Source organism: Pseudorca crassidens, chromosome 1 (genome assembly GCF_039906515.1).
Source record: "Pseudorca crassidens isolate mPseCra1 chromosome 1, mPseCra1.hap1, whole genome shotgun sequence".
Classification (NCBI taxonomy): Eukaryota; Metazoa; Chordata; class Mammalia; order Artiodactyla; family Delphinidae; genus Pseudorca; species Pseudorca crassidens.
In genome coordinates this window covers 37277975-37300247 of record NC_090296.1, presented here as the reverse complement: position 1 = coordinate 37300247, position 22273 = coordinate 37277975, and the positions used below count along the sequence as shown (strand labels likewise).

The window sequence follows — 22273 nt, the reverse complement described above, 5'->3', positions numbered from 1 at the left end:
AGTGATTTTGTTACCCTAGACAAGACCTTTAACCACTGTTTCCTTTGTTTCCTCATCTGTAAAGGAAGACACATAGAGAGATAGAAACACGTTTCCCATTGCTTTGTCCTCCAGAGGACTCTGGAATGGTCATTTATTATTAACATTTTGTGTTTTCACGAGATTCTCTGCAGAACTGTAAGTGCCTCTTACCAAACACTTCATTTATTGCTTGTTCCCCTGCCAAGATCTGAACTATCACTCCCACTGCCCTAAGAAATGGTACGGAAAGGTACCCAAATTGTAATTTCAGCTTTATATATGGAGTAAGCTGAAGCAGCAAAAAACAATTCCCTTTCTTGTGTATTGCAACTTGGCTTTCTGTCAGCCTAGACTCAGGAAGGCGCCTATTGGAACTTTGCTCGGTGCAAGATCCCTTTCCCTTTCCTCTCTCTCGGAAGGTTTCTAAAGTCCTACCCTTTGCCGTCGGTTGTTGTCTGGGAGACCAGACCCAGCCCTAACAATAGTTGCTAAGGGGCGGAGACTTGGAATTAGCTCAAGACCCAACACGCCAGGGTGAGTACTCTGGGCGCATGCGGCGACTTTCTCTGAGCTCTCGCGAGGTTTCCTCTTCCCGGTAGAAGCGGAGGAACTTCCCCGTTAACTGCGTCGCGATGTGTGGGGACTGTGTGGAGAAGGAGTATCCCAACCGGGTGAGCGAGTGGGCGCCGAGAACTTCCCTCTCCTTTGGCCCATGGCCGCCCCTGAGGCTTCTCATATCCCCGGCCGGCCTTCATGGGAGGCCGGGCGCGGGGCGGACTCAGCCGCTCCGCCCCATCCAGTGACGCGGCAGCTGTATGTAGGCACTTGACAGGGGGGATGGTCTGCAGCCGTCGGTTCCTGCTGATCCCCGCTCTGGCGACTGATAGCAGCCGTCACCCCATTTCTCTTGAGCTCCAAGGGGAAAACAAATGAAACCCTACCACCACCAGCAACCCAGTCGACAACAGAGGGACACCCCCATCTCTACCCTGGTCTCATCCTCAAGCTTCATTTGATAACGTTCAGTGCTCTTCCTGAATTCTAGCGCTGGAAGGGACCTCTTAGGTCATCTATTCTAACCCAATTTTGCAGATGAAACTAATGCCTAGAGAGGGGAAATCACTTGGCGAAGTGCACTTTCTAGTTTGTGTGAGAGCCAAGACTAGAACTCAGGTTTCCAGGCTGTTACTTTCTTTTAAATCTCTGTTCCTTTCAAGCTCAGGAGATTGAGAAGTTTGTTTACTCTCATTCATTCAAGGTATACTTACTGAACGTTTGTATGCGTGTAACTAGATTACTTTGCCAGGCCAGAAAGGGATACCCAAGAAGAAATAAAAGGCAGCTTCCGTGCTGCCGAAGAGCTTACATTTTACGGGAGCACGTGATTAACAAAAAATGACTAGTACGGTCCATTAATGCTATTCCGGTTTAGAGAAAGGGGAGAGCAATAGAGGATAGCGCTGTTCTCCCAACAGAAAGGTGGACTTCAGTTGGGACTTGAAGGATAGGTGTGACTAGGGTAGAAGAGGAAAGGAGGAGCTGATGCTGGGGGAAAATAACAAGAACAAGGATTCTCATATTGGTTGGGAGGTAGAAAATCTTTGTAGTTGGTCCTGTCTCTTAATATTTTGAATAATACTTAGTCTTTTGGGAAGGTTTTATAACAACATGAGCACTCATGGTACAACCTCTTTGAAAAAGGTCTAGCATTATCAGAAAAAAGAAAAAAAAGTTAAAGATATGCCTGCTGAATGACCCAGCAGTTCCCATTTTAGACAGATAAATGCATGTGCCTAGTGTGTTCCTGGAGACTGGTATAAGAATGTTCATAACAGCATTGTTTGTGGTAGTAGACTGGAAAAATGTGATATAGCCATAGAATGGAACACCATGAGTGAATGAGTAATGAAAGTGAATGGAGCAGTGGCACTCAACTGGGAGTGGTTTTGCCTCCCAAGGGACATTTGACAATATCTGGAGGCATTTTTGGTTGTCAGACTGGGGTACTACTGATATTTAATAGGTAGAGGCATTATGCTGTACTTTATGTTTCACATTTCTGTGTTGTGTTCTTTTTCATACTTTTTTTTAAGTTTAAAAAGATTTTTGTGAATGCAGTAACAAAAACTGCACATTATAGGCACCATGAGGGAGATGTTTGCTGTGGATAGTGTTAAAGATATTAGGTTGGGGAATTCCCTGGCTCCATGCTTCCACTGCTGGGGTAACAGGTTTGATCCCAGGTCGGAGAACTAGGATCCCACATGCTGCGGTGTGGCCAAAAAAAAAAAAAAAGGATGTTAGGTTGGATTTTTAAGAGTTGAGCTAATCAAAAGACAAATTATATTGAGAAGTTTAGGCATTGGGCAACTATACAAAAAAATTGAATAGGGAAATGATTCTGAAATCTGCTATTTAGGAAAGTGAATCTTATGGTTGTATGTTAAGATGATGGGATGGGGGGAAATGTAAAAGGACAGCCCTACAGAGCATTTGGGGAACCAAATAGCAACAGTAGTATAGGCATGAGATGATGAAGACCTCATTTATTGATTGATTGATTGCTGCGTTGGGTTTTTGTTGCTCTGCAGGGGCTTTTTCTAGTTGCGTCTTACGTCGAGCAGGGACTAGTCTTCCTTGCGGTGTGCGGGCTTCTCATTAGGGTGGCTTGTGTTACGGAGCAGGGGCTCTAGGAGCGTGGGCTTCAGTAGTTGCAGCACGCGGGCTCAGTAGCTGTGGCTCAAGGGCTCTAGAGCGCAGGCTCAATGGTTGTGGCATGTGGAATCTTCCCGGACCAGGGCTTGAACCCGTGTCCCTTGCATTGGCAGGTGGATTCTTAACCACTGCACCACTAGGGAAGTACAAGTCCTCATTTCAAAGAAAGAATTAACAGGATTCAACCAATTTAATGTAGGAAGGAAGAAAAGAAGAGCTGACGATGATCTAAGGGTTTTCAATCTAGGCAGCTGGGAAATTTGGAAGTATTACAGAAATTGGAGCCATCTGGGAGGGAGGGAGAACCAAAATTGGGGGAGCAAATGATCAGATTTTTTTTTTATCATGTTTAATCCGAGGTTGAGAGTGTAACATCCCAGGAGTCAAGTGAAAATATAGGATGGCAGTTTGGGTAAGAGATTCAAACAGATGAATCAGCCAAATAAAGGAGTCAAAATAGAAATAATTTGTTCTCTTAGGAAAAGAATGTACAGAATCAACCAGAATCAAGAACTGAGCTTCAGGGAATAAATTAATTTAGGAAATGAAAATAAAAGTATAGGAAGAAGAGTAGAGAAAAGCACTGAGGTGACTGGAAAACCAGGAAAGTACCTGAAGCAGTTTTCTCTGATTTTATTCTGTTCTCAAAGAAATAAAGGTCTGTCATGAGGAAGAATTGAGCTTTTCTTTGAAATTTCAGAAGGCAGATTTAGAAATAATTAGTGGGTGGATGTTAGGGAGTTGTAGGCTTTGAATCCGAATAAAGAATTTTCTAACAGGTTTTTTTTTTTTTTAATAGAATGGGTAACCTTAGAGGAATTGAACTCTCTTCCTGTTGTTCCGTAGAGACTAAATGACTACTTGAAATCTCAAGGATCCTTCCAACTCTGGGATTTTTTTAAGTCATGAGATATTTTTAAGGGCGGTAAGAGCAGAAGCCACTCTACTTAAGCCTAGCAAAGGAAAAGGTACTCAGGTGGTGGTAGCAAGTATAGTCCACTCGTTCAGAAAGTTTGGCAGAGGAACATAATGGATTAGCATGTTGGGTAGGTCTAAATGCAGAATGAGGAGGTAATAAATGTTTGATTATTTATCTTTGGTTTCATAAAATTTCTGGAGTTTTGTGGTGGATGTTTACCACAGGCTAGAAAATTTCTAACAGAGCTCTGGCCCACTTGCTTGTAAAATTACGCCAAGAACTTGAACTCAAGCATGAATCAGATTGAAAATGAACCATACTAATTTTCTGAACTCAAATTTTTTTACTCAACTGTGAACCAAACTTTTTTTTCATTCAGAAAAGCATTTAGCAAACCAGTTGGAACTAGAACTCTACTGCATTTTCTAAAATAACTGATCAGGCCCAAAATTGTAATAAAACATTTCCACATCAAACTGGAAATGAAACCTATATTTCATATAGTTCAAGTTTCAGCTTTAAAAGTATTAGTAATTCAGCAGCAATACAGAAATATAGCTTAAATTTAGGTTAATCAGAAGGACGTAATCAGTGTAAATTAGTTATGTTTAAATTAGAAATTATGTTTTATATACCTCACTTAAAATTAAACTACAAAAGTTCACGTACTCAAATTGTTGCTTAGCATTAAACCATATTTAATTAAATGCTGAGTCTGATATATAATTGGTAAAACAATTGTATGGAAATGGATGCTTTAAAATGATGCATTTTAAAATGACTATATTAAAAGAAAAAATCTGGAATCAATAACCTAACTTTCCACTTTAAGTCAGTAAAAAAGACAAGAGCAGACTAAACCCAAAGCGTGCAGAAGAAAGGAAATAATAAAGACTAGAGTAGAAATTATGAAATAGGAAATAGAAAAACAATAGAGAAAATTAGCAAAACTAGAATTTGGTTCTTTAAGAACTGTATTTTCTATTTTCAATTTTAAGTACTCCCTGACAAAACGTATGCACTGTTAAGTTATACCATCTGAAATAATAGTTTTTTGGAAGAAGCAAATTAGCCCAATCATTGTCAGTATAGTTGCGGATTTCTCAAATTTGTAAGTTTATCATAATATACTTTCATACTAATTATCATCATAGTATTCAACCATTTCTTTTTTTTTTTAATAAATTTATTTAGTTATTTATTTATTTTTGGCTGCATTGGATCCTCGTCGCTGTGCGCGGGCTTTCTCTAGTTGCAGCGAGTGGGGGCTACTCTTCGTTGCGGTACGCGGCTTCTCATTGCGGTGACTTCTCGTTGTGGAGAACGGGCTCTAGGCATGCAGGCTTCAGTAGTTGTGGCACACGGGCTTAGTTGCTCCGCGGCATGTGGGATCTTCCTGGACCAGGGTTTGAACTCGTGTCCCCTGCATTGGCAGGCGGATTCTTAACCACTGAACTACCAGGGAAGTCCCTCAACCATTTCTTCTTGCACATTTGTATACCTTTATAGATCCTCAACCAGGATTTAGCTGAATCACATTTTCTAAGGATATTTAATGTTTGTCTTTTTTCCTGTCTTCTCGAAACTGTTATAGTTTACTGTTATTACTGTGGAATTGATTTAGATTTTTTTCTTCTTTTTCCTCCCATTGTGAGAGCCTCAAAAGCTTCTCTGAATATTGTATGCTTTAATTTACTTTCCCAAATTTGGACATTAATAATCTTGTTTCATCTAATAAAAGAATCATGCCTCACTGATGAAGGTTATTCTCACGTTCAAATGACCAAGTCCCTTAGAGAAAGCCCCATCAGTTTCTTATTTACTGTACTTGCATTTGCCATTTCAAGAATTTATTTCCCTACCTCACAACTGATACATAGATCCCTTTTCTCTTCCCTCAGTGTTTAGAGTTTACATTCTGCCTGCTTATATAGTCAGATTACAGAGGTTAGACCATATTGTATAAGGTACCTGTGTTTATGTGTGCAGTTCTGTTCAGAGTTCTGTTTATTTGAAAATGGTATTTAGATCTTTATTCTTTTAAGACTTTTTAAAAAATTACTTAATATCTTGGAGTCTTTGTCAGTCAGCTTTTATAGATTCAAGGCAGTCCCAGTTCAAACCCCAGCAGGAGGGGCTTCCCTGGTGGTGCAGTGGTTAAGAATCCGCCTGCCAATGCAGGCGACATGGGTTCAAGCCCTGGTCCGGGGAGATCCCACATGCCGCAGAGCAACTAAGCCCATGTGCCACAACTACTGAGCCTGTGCTCTGGAGCCTGTGAGCCACAACTACTGAGCCTGCGTGCCACAGCTACTGAAGCCTGCGCGCCTAGAGCTCGTGCTCTGCAACAAGAGAAGCCACCGCAACGAAGAGTAGCCCACGCGCCGCAACGAAGAGCCCACGCGCAGCAACGAAGACCCAGTGCAGCCAAAAATAGACAAATAAATTACAAAAAAAAAACAAAAAACAAACCCAGCAGGCTTTTTTGTAAAAGTTATAAGCTGATTCTAAAATTTATATGGAAATGAAAAGAACCTAGACTAGCCAAATTATAGGACATAAACTACCTAATTTAAAAACTTACTATAAAGCTACAATAATCAAAAGAGTGTGAGATCAGTGCAAAAGATAGACATATAAATCAAGGGAAAAGAATAGTCAAAAGTAGACCCACATATATAGGATTATTTGAGTTTTCCACGGAGTTGCCAATGTAATGCAATGGGGAAAGGATAGTCTTTTCAACAAATGTTGATGGAACAACTGGATATTCATATAGAAATAAATGAAACTTGATCCTTACCTCAGACCATATATAAAAGTTATTTCAAAATGGATCATAAACCTAAACCTACCAGCTAAAACTATAAAATTTCTAGAAGAAAACAAAGGAGAAAATCTTTGCAATCTTGGGGTAGGCAAGATGTTTTAGAATACAAGCACAAACAATGAAAGAAATTTAATAAACTGGACTTCATAAAAATCAAAACTGTTTGTTCTTCAAGAGACACCATTTAAAAAATGGCAAACCAGGGCTTCCCTGGTGGCGCAGTGGTTGGGAGTCCGCCTGCCGGTGCAGGGTACATGGGTTCGAGTCCTCGTCTGGGAAGATCCCACATGCCGCAGAACAGTTAAGCCTGTGTACCATATTTGTAATACATATATCTGACAAAGGGTTTGTATCTAAGATACATGAAGAACTTTTATAACTCAATAAGAGGATAAACAATTTAACTTTTCAAAAAATGGGCAAAAGACTTGAATAGATATTTCACAAAATAAGATATATTAATAAGCACCATGAAAAGATGCTCAACATCACTAGTCATCAGGGAAATATAAATTAAAACTAAAATGAGACACCACTTTACATCATTAGAATGACTAAAATAAAAAAGACATAATACCTAGTGTTGATGAGAATGTGGGAAATCTGGAACTCACACATTGCTGGTGGGAATAGAAAATGGAAACTAATTGGCAGTTTCTTATAAAGTTTATATATATACCATATTTTTACTGTATGACTCAGCAATTCCACTTCTAGATATTTACTCAAGAGAAAGGCATATGTCTACACAAGACTTATACATGAATCTTCATAGCTACTTTATTCATAACAACCAAAAACTGGGAAGAACCCAAATGTCTATCAACAGATCGATCCATGCAATGGGATACTACTTGGCATTAAAAAAGCAATGAACTACCAATACATACAACAACATAGATAATTAACGTGGACATCATTTTAGGCAAAAGAAGCTGGGTGTAAAAGAGTATACTGTATGATTCTATTTATGTAAAACTTTAGAACAGGCAAAACTAATCTCTGGAGATAGAAATCAGGTCAGTGGGTGCCTGAGGTGAGATAGGGGTTGGAGATAGACTGCAAAGCAGGAAGGACTTCCTGGGAAGACAGAAATTTTTGTATCTTGATTGGGGTAGTGATTACATTGGTATATACATTTGTTAAAATTCTTTCATGTATACCCTTACAATGTGTGGATTTTATTGTGTGTAAATTATACCTCAGTAAAGTTTATTTTTTAAAAAAATCAAAGCACTTGTTCTTAATAGCTGGAAATTTATACTTTAATCCCAAGGCTTTTTTTCCCTTTTAGTAGTTATGTTGATGTGCCTATGTTTTAGTATCTCCAAACTGCATAGTTAGTTTGATTTCCCCCCACCAGAGTTAACCTCTTAATACATAGCACTACGAAGGCACTTAGTTAATGGTGGTGCTGGGAATCCAGGAAGGCTCCACTGTGGCATTGGTTAAGATGGGTCTTAAATCCCTCATACTTCATAAGCTCCTTGAAGGTAGAAACGTCTGTGACTCATCCTGCAGTCCTCGGAATCCTCCACCATGCTTTGCACAGTATCAGGCACATAGCTGCATTGGAGAAATGCATTAGTTTGAATGGTTTTTAGTCACACTAACTATTAAAAATACCTCAGTTTTTTTGTTGGTCAGAAATGAGGTTGAACTACTATCAAAAAAAAAAAAAAATAGGGGCTTCCCTGGTGGCGCAGTGGTTGAGGGTCCGCCTGCCGATGCAGGGGACGCGGGTTCGTGCCCCGGTCCGGGAGGATCCCACATGCTGTGGAGCGGCTGGGCCCGTGAGCCATGGCCGCTGGGCCTGCGCGTCCGGAGCCTGTGCTCCGCAACGGGAGAGGCCACAACAGTGAGAGGCCCGCGTACCGCAAAAAAAAAAAAAAAAAAAAAAAAAAAAATTGGTAGAGGACCTAAATCGGCATTTTTCCAAAGAAAGGCATGGCCAACAGGCACATGAAAAGATGCTCAACATCACTAATCATCAGGGAAATGCAAATCGCATCACACCTGTCATAATGGCTATTATCAAAAAGACAACAAATAATAAGTGTTGGTGGGACTTCCCTGGCTGTCCAGTGGTTAAGACTCCATGCTTCCACTGCAGGGGGCATGGGTTCAATCCCTGGTCTGAGAACTAAGATCCCATATGCTGTGTGGTGCGACCAATAAATTAATTAATTAAATTTAATTTAATGCAAGTCTGGCTGATAGAAGCATGGTGGAAGCCTAGATGTGACCCATGCCACTTAAAAAATAAAGTGTTGGCGAGGATGTGAAGAAAAGGAAACCCCAGTACACTGTTGGTGAGAATGTAAATTGGTACAGCCACTATGGAAAACAGTGTGGAGGGTCCTCAAAAAATTAAAAATACAACTACAATATTATCCAGCAGGTCCACTCCTGGGTATATATCCGAAGAAAATGAAAACACTAATTCAAAAAGATATATGCACCCCAGTATTCATAGCAGCATCATTTACAATAACCAAGATGTGGAAGCAACCTAAGTGTCCATCACAGATGAATGGATAAAGAAGATGTAGTATATATACACAATATATATTACTCAGCCATAAAAAGGAATGAAATTTTGCCATTTGCGACAACATGGATGGACCTGGAGAGTACTATGCTTAGCAAAATAAGTCAGAGAAGGACAGATACTGTATGTTTTCACTTATATGTGAAATCTAAAAAATCAAGCAGGGGCTTCCCTGGTGGCCCAGTGGGTAAGACTCCACACTGCCAATACAGGGGGCCCGGGCTCCATGCCTGGTTGGCGATCCCACATACATGCTGCAACTAAGAGTCCACATGCTGCCGCTAAGAAGCCCACATGCCACAGCTAAAGATCCCGCATGGCGCAATGAAGATCCTATGTGCCTCAACTAAGACCCGGTGCAACCAAAATAAATAAATATTTAAATAAATAAATAAATACTAAAATAGATAAATAAATTTGTTTATTCAAACGAATGAACAAAACAAAACAGAAACTCACAGATTCGTGGAACAAAGTAGTGGTTACCAGAGGGGAGAGAGGTGGGAGGACGTAAAGGAGATGAAGAGGTACAAACTACTAGGTATAAAATGAATAAGTTACAAGGATGTAATGTACAGCAGAAGGAATATAACCCATATTATATAATAACTTTATATGGAGTGTAATCTACAAAAATATTGAATCAGTATGTTGCATGCCTGAAACTAATTATATTTTAAGTCAACTATAATTTTAAAAAAAGAAATAACATTCTGTAATAACCTAAATGGGAAAAGAACTTGAAAAAGAATAGATACATGTATAACTGAATCACTTTGCTGTACACCTGAAACTAACACAACATTGTTAATCAACTATACGCCAATATAAAATAAAAATTAAAAAATAAAGAAATGAGTAGAACTAGGTAGTTTATGAAGTGACTTTAAGTTCTGAACAATTATTAGTAAGCCTTTAGCAAAGACCTCCCTTGAGCCAGGAGTATATGTTGTTTACAGTTTCTTAGTGACAAGTAAAACCCTTTCTCTTTTAAATGCCATGGTGTCAATCTGATGAATTGCGGAACTTACCTTTTCTGCCTGAATCACACATATCCTAGTGACTGACATCTGTAGAGCTGAGAGTTTATTTCTCTTTGTTTATTTTGTGGTATTTTTAAGGCTTGAAAAAATGCTGTTTCAACAGTCAACTGAGCATCACAGTGGATAAGATCATTTTTATCATTGGCTCAGTGTTTCCATTTTGATTGAATTTTCATTCTAGCTTTATAATATGATACCTCATTTAATAGTGTTGGCTATTAGATTTTTCTGATTTTTCCTTTTCACATGTTGTATTAAGACTTCATTAAGTTGTTTCTAAATATCCATTTGCATTTGGTCCTCTTAAACACAGTTGCAGTCCTAAGCTCTAACACTTCTTCAGTTTTATTTACTATGAATAACACTTCTAGAGGAAAGCTAGTAATTTCAAAAATTACTTGGTGTACACTTCAAGCAAGTAAATTCTGGCCATGTTTTTTGTCTTTAGAGACTGTAAGTCTATTAATCATTTTCACCAAGGATTTTGAAATATAAGAAAATTAAAATCCCCTCAAAAAAGAAAACTAAATTCTGTTTTTCTTATTTTAGGGTAACATCTGCCTGGAGAATGGATCTTTCTTGCTGAACTTTATAGGCTGTGCAGTGTGCAGTAAGCGGGACTTTATGCTGATCACAAACAAATCTTTGAAAGAGGAAGATGGAGAAGAAATAGTTACCTATGATCGTAAGTAGACTTTTTTTCCATCTGAGCCCGTTAGCAGGTATCAGCTTTTGGGAGTTAGGTTGCGCAAAGTCGTATGAGGCCTGTTTCACTATCATATTGCAACACAAAATCGCTAGTTAGTTTTTTAAGAGGAAAATGTTGGTAACATCTCATTTATGTAGCATCATCAGATATTCCACATAAATGACTTTTGCAGATAACTGAAGCTTATGATTCAGGCACCAATTTTCTTTTGTTTATCTTTAAAGACTGTGTCTTCTGAAACAAGATATAGGGACTTTTTTTTTAACTTAGGGTCTTCCATGTGAATTTTCACTTTCTACTATAATATAATACAGTGATGTGCTCCAACAGCTATTAAAGTGTTTAGGGCTGTTTGCCCTTATACTAAATGGTTCTGGGATGCTATGGTTTTTTTAGTCTTGTTTCTGCTTTTATAGCTTTTGTCTCTTTTGTTACTGTCAGTTTATAGTTTCTTTCTTTTGCTACTGTAAGTATTAAGTATGCTACCTTCATATGCTATTCCTTATCCTTGATACTAGGAAATCAAATAACTATAATAAAAATAAATAAGTTCTGAGGTTGGCACTAAGAATCTCTACAAGTAAATTAAGTATATGTGCACTTTCGTGCCCAGATCTTATGGCAACTATTTAAATTGTTCACATTTGCTTTTTTGCTTGTCTCCTGATTTTTTGGTATGTTCTGACTATATGAGGATTAAATGTGCAAATAACGATATTTTGAAAGAAAGGTGCGAAAGACACTAAGCCTTTAGAATAGAGTCAGACTGTGGAAAAATGTTCTAAATTAGAAGAATCTTTTTCTTTCCTGTATCATGTACCCCTTTAAACTCTATTTTTTTCCAGGTAGTAGAGGATAGTGGTCAAAAGCAAGGGCTCTGGAGCAAGAAAGCTTGGGTTTGAATTCTGATTCTAACACTTTGTAGCTCAGCTGTGGTCTTCCTAGTTCTTATCCATAGTGTGCCTTTGTTTCCTTATCCCTACAAACATGATAACAGTAGTATCTACCTCATTGGGTTTCTGAGAACATTAAGTGAATAAACAGTTACAAAGTATTTAAAACAGTATCTGGCACACATTAAGCACTCAATGTATCATAGTTATTATTACTGTATTGTTTTTACTAGAGCCTTTTGTTACTGCTAAATTCAGTTTAACATCTAGTGTTAGCTTTTTGTTTATGATTGGTTAGTAGCACAATTTCTATCATTCCTGAGAATAAAAGCTCCTACATAGTTAGAAAGGTCCAGCTAGTTTCAAAAACACACTTACATATCCGTTAATTGATTACCTTAGAGAGCTTTCAATAGGAATGAATATATGCACATTAAGTCTCTGAGTTCAGGCTCTTAATTATATAGTGTTGCTGTGTGACAGAGTCTGGATTTTTTATCAAGGTAGATATTATAATGGGTTTCCTGCTGTGTTAAATATGACAGAGTTAAGATTCTTTCAAAGCAATACCATGCTAAGACTAGAAATTTTACTGTCTTAGGGCACCTTCTAAGACTTAATTAAGTCTTTCTCTGTTTCAGCAGATCTTTGTAGGAATTGTCATCATGTAATAGCCAGGCATGAGTATACGTTCAGTATCATGGATGAATTTCAGGTAAATGTATAAATGTGGGTATGTTATTGCGGGGGGAGGGGAACAATAAGAGTACCCTTGAAAAATCTAGGTATAGTCTTCATAAATGAGGTACTGGTGAATCTTAGAGGAGACCATCCCTGTCTTCCACTTGTGTAAGTTGAGAGACACTTCAGATGTGGGTGGATCTGTTCAAACCTGTCTTCACAACAGTCACAAAGCAAAACACATGCCTTACAAATGATATCTCATTTTGCTTGTAAAGAACAGCACATTGTGGCTTCATATGAGGTTACTATTGTGCCTCTTTTTTCTCTACCCAGTTACATGATTGCACAATTCTTGGCTTTAAGTGTTGGCCTGCCCACTGCCACCATACTTGCTGAGCATGGAAATCATGCTAACGAGATTATCTTTATTTCCCTTATAGACCTGTAGAGTCAAGCAACTCTGTAGTCTCAATTGCAATAGGATATTTTAATATCATTTGATAAGTAAAATGACAAGATAGGTGTATCATGGTTGGAGGAGAGAAGCTGAACCATATAAGGATAGAGAATACGGATGTAGTATAAGGATTAGTCCTTATACAATTCTGAGAGCATGTGAAGAATTCTACAGAATTCTACAGGCTGGTGTAGGCCTGAAGTTGCTGAAGATTCACAGGTCTAATGACCAGGAAGAAAAGCTGGACAGTGAGGGAGAGCCAAGGGCAAACTGGAAAGCATGAGGACACACTTACCTGTATCTGTCCCTCACTGCCTCCGCTTTCAAGCCCTCAGATTGAGTTACTTATTTAGTGTGAACTACATGTTCATCCAGAGGATATAAATGTGAGGTAAGAGTTTTAACAGGCAAGGGAATTTTTTTTAATCCTTTAAATTTGGGTGGTACTATATAATTAGGGGAAAAAAAATCTTCTACAGCAGAATCTTATAAAATAGTATAACCACTTTCATTCATTCTTATTTCAGTGTGAAAGAAGGCACTTAGTCACCTGTCAGAATCTGGTCTAATATCTTGTGGTCCATCTTAACAACATCCTGACCACATCTCCCCAGGATCAAAAAATTATGCCTCAAAATACTTATATGATAGATGCCACTTAACGGCAAAATCGAGATCTCAGTGAATGAATAGTGGCCAAATAGGGGAATGAACATGTCGGGGGCTTAAACAAGCAGCTCTGTCCGTTCATGGGAGGAAGGGAGTGCTTATAGCTATTTTGCAGCAGTTCCTGAAGCTCCTGTGAGCTTTTTAGAGTCTGTAAGTGGATATTGAGATTGCCTGTTTATACCCTAATTGAGCCATTGTGTGTCACTGCCATGAGACCAAAGTCTAGCTGATTTTCCTTTATGATTGAGCACAGCCATTTTCAAAGCTCCCCAGAAGTTCCTTTGGGGTAGGAAGAAGCTAAAGGAAGATGGCTATAGTCACAATGCCTATATAATGTGGAATTCTCTTGGAAAAAACTCTTAAACTAGACTCTCCACTGCCAGTCCTTTCTCTCCCAACATCCACTCCCCCCCCTCCCCCATATTCTATATTCTGCCACCAGCATATTTTTCTTAAAATAATGCTTTCAGACTACCTCATTGGCCTTTCCGTAGTTCACCTTCAGCTACGGTATAATATCCAAGCTCCCCTTCCCGAGGTTCTTGCTGGGCTGGCCAGCCTCCCTTTCCCTCGTTTCTCACTACTCTCCTTTTGCACACCATTCATAGCATTGCCCCAACTTTAGACTCTCTTCCTTCCCTCCTGTAGTAGAGATTTTTATTTCCTCCTCTCTATGGCTACCCCCACTGCATTTCCTCAGGAATCTCATGTTATCTTCTCTCTTCCTAGCATCCTCTTTTCTCTGTGAGATTTAAAGCATTTTTACATTAAATATATTTAGTTCTTCTTTATTTGTTAGAAATAAATTAAAATCCTTTTGTTTCACTCAGCTGCCTCTTTGATTCATCCTCTGATCATCTCTCCTTTTGCTTCTTTCCTTGAGTAGCTCTTTACCCTATTTCCCTTATTTCCCTGTGGTCCTCCTAACAACCTACAAACTGGTTTTCATTTTCACTTTACTAAAACTGTTCTCTCATAGATTTCCTATAAGGTGGCCAAATCCTGGGACCTTGCCTCAGTTCTTCTCTCTCTTAATATCTCTTCTGGATCTGGTTTTGATGACCATTGTCTTTTTTTTTTTTTTTTTGAGGTATGCGTGCCTCTCCCATTGCAGAGCACAGGCTCCGGACGCACAGGCTCAGCGGCCATGGCTCACGGGCCCAGCCGCTCCGCGGCATGTGGGATCTTCCCGGACCGGGGCACGAACCCGTGTCCCCTGCATCGGCAGGCAGACTCTCAACTAGTGCGCCACCAGGGAAGCCCACCATTGTCTTTTTGAAGCATTTCTTCCCCTGGGGTCCATAGATCTAGACTTTTTTCTTTCTTTTTAAATCATTTTGACTGTTCCTTTGCTTACTCTCTGGTTTCCTCTCCTGTTTCTCCCTAACTGCTTTTCCCCTGAGCTTTGGTCTCTGGTCTAGGAACCTTCTCTGTACTCCCGCAGGCATTGAGCACACGCACCCTCGTGCCTGATGAAACCTATCGGATATCTCCCGGATCTCCTTCTTTAACCCTAATGCCCTCCTTTCTTCCTTAGTTTCTCTTGCTTTTGTCTGTCTCCACTGCCACCCCTCGTATCACGGACCATACTGCTGAAACCTAAATTACTGCAGCAGTCCCCACAGTATAGTCGTGCGTACTGCCCTCAAATTAATCTTCTGGAAACACATCATCCTGTCACTCCTCTGCTACTCCATATGCGATGTGCTTGCTCTATTCCATATCACTGTCTTTATTCGTGCTTTTTCCTTGACTTAACGTGTCCCTTTCACTACCTTCAAGCCAACTAAATCTTACCTCTTTCAAGCTGAACTTAAATTCTATCTCCTTCTTATTCTTAATAGTTCAGCCCATACTGCTTTCTCCCTTTACTGAGCTCTTCTTGTACCTACAGCAGGCCCCGACTCCTGTGACTGGCCAGCTGGTAACTTCCATCTTAGTCTGATGACCCCAAGAACTCTTCATACTCAGCTGCTGTGACTTACTTTCCTCAGCCCCACCCCATTCCAGCCCCCATCTTATTCCAGCAGCCATTGAGGTTCAAGATGGGATTCCCACCATTGGTAATATTTTGTTTTGTTTTAAATGTCTTATGGGAAATTTAAACATAATCAAAAGTAGGCAGAATAGTGTATTAATCTCCAATACCCAGCTTCAGTTTGCTTTATTTGTACCTCACCATTTCCACATCTCCCCACAGGATTACTTTGAAGCAAATCCCAAACATATTACTACTTCTGTAAATATTTCAATATGAATCTCTTAAAGATAAGGATTCTGTTTTTAAACAAATTCATTTTTAACAAAACCATTGTTAAACAAAGTAAGATTTTCTGATGGCAAGAGTAGAGGGGAAATAGAGACATAAGTACAGAGTTTAAACAGAAAATAAATTATAAATGATTACAGGTATCTGATATTTTTTATATCACCCTAAAATCCATTAAAAGGACTATATATTTGCCTCAGGAAACAAGAGGGAAACTGTGAGACTGCTCCCTGTTCTTCTGTGGACCAGGGAAGGAGAGGACTAAGGGTCAGAATTAGCAGGTAATAATAGAGGGAAAAGGCCCATGGGACCCTCAGCATAAAACAAGGATCTGATCTTGCCCAAAGGTGATTCCACCCACTCCACCTTTCCTTCCAAATCTCTACCCTCAGGCTTTGCCCAGGTGGAGCCTTTGAAGGTCCCCATGAATGACTGGGGGGAATTCTGATTCTCCTAACTTGGTCAGTTTGGGTGAAGGATGTCCTGATCCAACCATATTCCTGGCATCCCAAGTGAGAATGTGTTCCTGGCATCCCAAGTGAGAATTCTAGACATATTTTCCCACAGAAGCACTGCTATATGTGGTTAGATTCTATAGTACTTGTGCAGTATAAATTTAAAAGACTTCCTGGATTTCCCTGGGAACCTAACTGCCATGTGCAACGTTACCTCTGGGAAACTGCTTCTGAATTCCAAATAATTGACCTACAATGAAATTTGGATTCCAGACTGCCTATAAATGAAAGATTACAGGTGTCATCAGTCTTACTGATTTAACAGCCTTTCCAGATTATACCATGTGTTAGGTTTTTCCTTTCTCCCAAGTTAGACTAAGTTTTGCAAGGTCAGACTTTGTCCTTGCCTTCTCTCATGTCTTCCAGCGCACCTGGCACATTGCAGAGCCTTTAGGCACTTAATAAAAACTTGTCAATGGATAGATTGGTTGAAAACTCAAATAGTTGTCTAGCTTCACACATTTTCCCATTTTGACTTTATTACTTTTTTCTTCATTTCCAGTGAGAGGGTGACATCCTACTAGTAATGTCTGGTAGGTGAAAGTAGGATTTGAAAGCAGTAAAACCTTGGAGAGAGTAGATTTTAATTTTGTTTTTGATTCATGAGACTCATATTTGTTTGCTGAGCTATAGCCTGTGTTTCTACTGTTTGTGTAGAATAGACTTTAAAATTAAATGTGGCCTCTGGGGCTTCCCTGGTGGCGCAGTGGTTGAGAGTCCGCCTGCCGATGCAGGGGACACGGGTTCGTGCCCTGGTCCTGGAGGATCCCACGTGCCGCGGAGCGGCTGGGCCTGTGGGCCGTGGCCGCTGGGCCTGCGCGTCTGGAGCCTGTGCTCCGTGGCGGGAGGGGCCACAACGGTGAGAGGCCCATGTACCGCAAAAAAAAAAAAAAAAAAAAAAAATTAAATGTGGTCTTTAAGAAACAGTCTTTCCACTACTACAACTAGGTCTCCCTGCTGAACTCTCTAGTAGGAAATGGAAAGGCAGTTGCCTGGTTCTGAGTCTTTGTACTGTAGCCACTGTTTATCTTCGTGACCCTCTCTCTAGTGAGACACCCATGAAACACAAACTGCCTTGACTGATCAATTTCCAGGCTGCCAACAATCTCAAAGTCAGATGTGGAAATACTAATAGATTTAGTATAGATGCTTGTTTTCCTAAAGAAGATAAAAAGCTTTAGAGTAAAAGTTTTGAAAGAAATATGTTTCTGTAGTTTATGACCATATTAAATATTCTAGAAAGGAACAGCTATAAGAACAGGACTTTGCCCTAAGGATTTTTGCCTAAAACAAAATAACTTCTGTCACCAGTCTGGACATTTGTTAAACCCAAGAAACAAAAAGCTCCTTAAATAGATCAAATTCTAGACAACTAGCTATCTAAATATGAGACATGACATACTAATGGATTTAACATAATTGTTTATTTTTTCTGGGGTAGATAAAAATAGCTGTTTGGGTTTGGAAATTTTTTTCCTTTTTTGTTGTTTTAAAAACTCATTTCTGTTGCTTATTAGTGTTGAATATTCTAGAAAGGAACAACTCTAAGAACAGGAATTTGTCCTCAGGGGCCCACGCTCAAATTGCTTCATTACTTTAAATAGCAGCACTAAGTAAGCCCAGTATGTGTGTTTCTAAGTCCAGGAAATAGCCATGCATTTCCAAGGTGACATTCTCGTATACATAGTAAATAGAGCGTCAGCATGTATTCAATTTATATAAACAGAAGGCTCTGGGATACACAGACTAAACCTAAGACATTGCTTATAGGTGTTGAAGAAATTGATCTAATGTACAGACACCATATCCATGACAATTTACAGAGAACGGTTTTACCAGAGAAAGTTACGAAGCATCTTTCTCCCAGTTCCTCAAGGTAATTGTGCACTTTATCTTGTTCTAGGAGTATACCATGCTGTGTCTGTTATGTGGTAAAGCTGAAGATACGATCAGTATTCTCCCTGACGACCCCCGACAAATGACTCTGTTATTCTAAGGATCCTTCTGCAGCTCTGTAATCACAATGTGGTGTTGGTTTACAATACAGCAAGCCTGATGGTTTGTCTAACTTAGTTTATAATGGAAATTATTTGCATATTATTTTTTTCTGCTTAGGCTTACCTATTCTCTGAAAGAAAAAGTGGGACTTCCCTGGCTGTCCAGTGGTTAGGACTCGGCGTTTTCACTGCCATGACCCGGGTTCAATCCCTGGTCCGGAAACTAAGATCCCATAAATCAAGTTGCACGGCCAAAAAAAAAAAAAGTTAGAAAGAAAAAGTAATTTAGGGGATTGCTGTTCTCTAGAGCTGAGCTTTTCTGCTAAAGTTCCCAGTGCACATCAGTGCAGCCAGAAAGAAGCACCTTTGTTAGCAGCTATGTGGCTGAAAAATAACTAGGATGGAAAGCACATCTAGTGCCCAGATCTTGGTTCCAGTAAAGGAATTAGGACTCCTTGGGGAAATGACTGAGTCTAGGACTGGGGCAGTAAATACACAGGACGAGCTTGGAGCATCTTGAGCCACAAAAAAGCGAAGTGCTGAAATGAAAAATCCCAATGATTGGGAGTGTGTCAAAGGGACAGAAGAGCCAGCTGAAGGAGCTCCCAGAGACGAAAGTTGGAACAGTTTGAGCAACAAAATAAAGTAGTATTGGATTATAAACCAAAGTATAAATATTCATGAGTCCATACTGATATAAATGAATGACTGAATAAATAAATACATATATTGGAGAGAATAGACAAATCCCCCACGCAGAAAAATTTCAAATAATGTATGTAGATACTCCTCACTCCTTAAGTATGGGTTTGCATAGTGACTTCCTTCCAAAGAGTATAGTATGGAAAGGGGGAAAAGAGACTTTAACTTTTTCTTCACTGAGAAACCTGACAAACACTAGCCTGGTGATCAAGATTATCATCATTGATGATGAGCCACGTTGATAGCATTACTCTTGATATGATGTGATGAGAATGACACTTTGCCTTTGTGGTCTTCCTCCCCAAAACCCGTAACCCCAGTCTAATCATGAGAAAAACTTCAGACAAATCCCAGTTGAGAGAGGAATCCCAATTGAGGAAAATACCTGACCAGTACTCCTCAAAACTGTCAAGGTCATCAAAGACAAGGAAGTCTGAGGAACTCTCACAGCCAAAAAAGAGCATGACTATTAAGTGTAATGTGGTATCCCGGATGAGATCCTGCACAAGAAAAAGAACATTTGGTAAAACTAGGGAAATCTGAATAAAGTGTGGACTTTAATTAATATAAATAGAATGGTTTCAATTACTCCAAAGGGATCTTAGAATATCTTACCTTGCATAGTTGAAAGAATTCTGGCTTGGGTGTCATAAAACCTAGCATTTAGGCCTCTGCCATTTGGTAGCAGTATAACCATTAAGCAAAGTGTTATTCTGGACTTTATTGTCCCCTTTCTATAAAATTGGACTAGTATAAATTGATGTTATACTTCCTTCACAGTATTGTTAGAAGATCCAAATGAATAATGAATATAAAATGCTTTGGAAGGCATATAAAGTTCTAGACAGAATGAGATGGTTTCAGTTAGTTCTTCTCATTATGAAATCAAAACTTAAGGGTCAGGCATTAAAACAGAATTTTTTCCTATTCATATCTCAGACATTCTGAACTGAGTGAGCAAAGTTGTTGACATCAGGGAAAAGCTTTGTTTTGTAACAGGAATAATGATAACAGCTGAGGTTTATTGAGTACTTACTATGTGCCAAGGCCTTTTTAAGCAGTCGTTTAATCCTCATTAACAATTCCATGAGGGTAGGTACTATTGTTAGCCCAGTTTTAGAGCCAGAGAAACTGAGGCACAAAGAAGTAACTTAGTCCAGGTTACATAGTTAGTACAGTGATGCCCTCAGTAATAGTGTTCAGTACATGTGAAGTATCAGAGTCTAGCAAGGTTAGGAAGAGGTTGAGGATATCAATGACAGCACTCTGAAGAATCTAGGCATGTCAGACCAAGATTTATTATTGAGAAAAGTTAAGGCAGCTGTTCCTTCAGGATCAGTTGTTTTATTCCTGGAAAATGCTTTCCACTTTCTGCAAATCTATATCTGACCTGCTGAGGAAATCGTTTGGTGAAATGAATCCAGAAAGCAGAGAAAATGTTTCATTACCTTAAATAGCAGCACTAAGCCCATTATAGCTTCTGAATTGTCCCTTCATGGAGTTTGCTAATGCTTCCAACTTAGTCATTTGGAGCTCAAGAGTATGATTTTATATGCCCCTCCTGATATCCTCATCTCTTGCAGAATGTGTAATTATCTGGTTTAGACAATATATTACAAAAATTTTAAACATAAGATCCTATCCATATATTTCATTATTAAACCAGCATTGTACTGTGTTTTGCAATACTTTATCATCTTCTAGAATTCTTTTATGGATCTAATAGAATAAAGACCTCTTGAACTCAGTTCTACTGCATCTATATTTCTCTGTTTAAGTAAAGGGGAACCAGGCAAAGGCATTGGTCTTCTTTGCTTCCCTTGCTGAGATACAAGAAGAAGAAGAAATCACCTGTAGGTGTAGTGGGGAACGTGAACTTGTCCTAGCACCTCATTCTTTCTCTACCTGCTCCATGATGTACAGGTCTGGGGTCGACCTGGTTAGGCTCTTGGAGTTCAGAGCTCAGCCTGTTTGCTGTTGTGTTGTTTTAGCTAGCTCTGTCTTCCTCAAATGATCTTGGGTTCTCCCAGTAGTAATTAATTGACATATGATATAGTCTAGGAAGAGCCAGATATGGTTTGTTACTTGGAAGTCATCAGTAATAAGTATACATTCACTGTTCTTTATTTCAGTGTAACAAGAATCCTTTCGGTTTCATTCTTCTGTTTCCTGAGAAAAGCTAACTTACTTGACTGAATTTGAGGCTCTTAGTTTTAAAATGTATGTTTCTTGACTGTAGTACAAGTCTCTATTTGAGATATGCTATGGCTGGGTAGAAAGGAAATCAAGAGACCTGGGTCTGAAATTAGCTTTGCCACCTGCTCATGGTGGGACATTGGGCAAGTCATTCTGTCAGTACCTTGGTTTCTTCAGTGGAAAAACAGACATAATCATGCCCCCTTTACGGAGTTTTAAAATCAAATGATATAATGTAAGTGAAAGTGTCATTAGGTCATACATTGCTGTGGAGAGGCAGCTCAGCAGTCTTAATGCAGAAACTCTGAGACAGAAGGAAGCACTATTGTGTTGTGGTTAATAGTAGAAGCTTTGGAGTCAGACTGACCTGGGTTTAACTTTCAACTCTGCCCCTCACTAGCCCTTTGTCCTTGAAAAGTGTCTTGCTCAGTTACCTTCTCTTTAAATAGAGATGAAAATTCCTCAGGGTCCGTATGAGGATTAAATAACCTAGCATATAGAAAGTACTTAGTGCAGTGTGGGAGTATAGTGTATGGTAGTTTGGATGATGGTTGTGATGGTGATTATAAGAAATCACCAGATTTGAAATCACCAATAAGGGTTTGGCTCAGTGTTCCTTAAACTAAGGAGATGCAACGGTGGGAACATAGTCATGGAAATAATCATCAGTTTCAGTCTATGTATCTTGGCCCCCTAAATCACTTATTCCAAGCCATATTTTTTGTAAGAGCCCTCAGAGGAAAGATTCCCTCTGTCCCTCCTCTAAATCGAGTAGCATTATCTCAGCACTTCTGGGAAGGCTTGTTTATGGGACTTCTCCTTACTTCCTGAATGCCCCTAGGGAAATTTGATTAAAAGATTATGTTTATCTAGGAAAGTGGGTGATTATATTAAGCTTTGCCGTGTCTGTTTATGACCATAAGCTGATACTTCTGAGGATGTAAAGGGGACCAACAAGAAGAGGAATAAAGAAAAGGAAACAATTTCTCATTTCTGAAGCAAACAGCATTTCCCTGACCAAGTGAGGAGCCCTCTTCCTAGCATTAAGGCTCTTTCTGACTCTCTCTGCAGAATCCCTTATACTGTAATTCCCATTCCTTTGG

At 39.3% G+C, this 22273-nt stretch overlaps 1 protein-coding gene across 5 annotated transcripts; it reads left to right on the top strand.

The window, feature by feature from the left end:
• Positions 1 to 537: 537 nt before the first annotated feature.
• CHURC1 (churchill domain containing 1) lies at positions 538 to 20721 on the top strand. 5 transcript variants are annotated; one of them, XR_010942399.1, is made up of 5 exons: positions 538 to 692; positions 10629 to 10764; positions 12326 to 12396; positions 15386 to 15554; positions 18179 to 20721. XR_010942399.1 is itself a non-coding variant. In XM_067733277.1 (4 exons), the coding sequence occupies exons 1-4, from the start codon at positions 654 to 656 to the stop codon at positions 18269 to 18271; spliced, it is 342 nt and encodes a 113-aa protein (XP_067589378.1). In that variant the 5' UTR covers positions 538 to 653; the 3' UTR covers positions 18272 to 20721. The 5 variants fall into 5 exon arrangements, 3 of the variants coding, with proteins under 3 accessions (XP_067589378.1, XP_067589396.1, XP_067589367.1); XR_010942398.1 differs by having other exon boundaries at positions 12323 to 12396; XM_067733277.1 differs by lacking the exon at positions 15386 to 15554 and having other exon boundaries at positions 12323 to 12396.
• Positions 20722 to 22273: the final 1552 nt, after the last annotated feature.

Excerpts from the sequence above, each read along its gene's own strand:
- CHURC1 (XM_067733277.1), top strand. The coding sequence starts at position 654 with ATGTGTGGGGACTGTGTGGAGAAGGAGTATCCCAACCGG. Across the intron at positions 693-10,628 it reads AGAAGGAGTATCCCAACCGG|GGTAACATCTGCCTGGAGAA; the intron begins GTGAGCGAGTGG and ends TTCTTATTTTAG. Across the intron at positions 12,397-18,178 it reads GTATCATGGATGAATTTCAG|GAGTATACCATGCTGTGTCT; the intron begins GTAAATGTATAA and ends ATCTTGTTCTAG.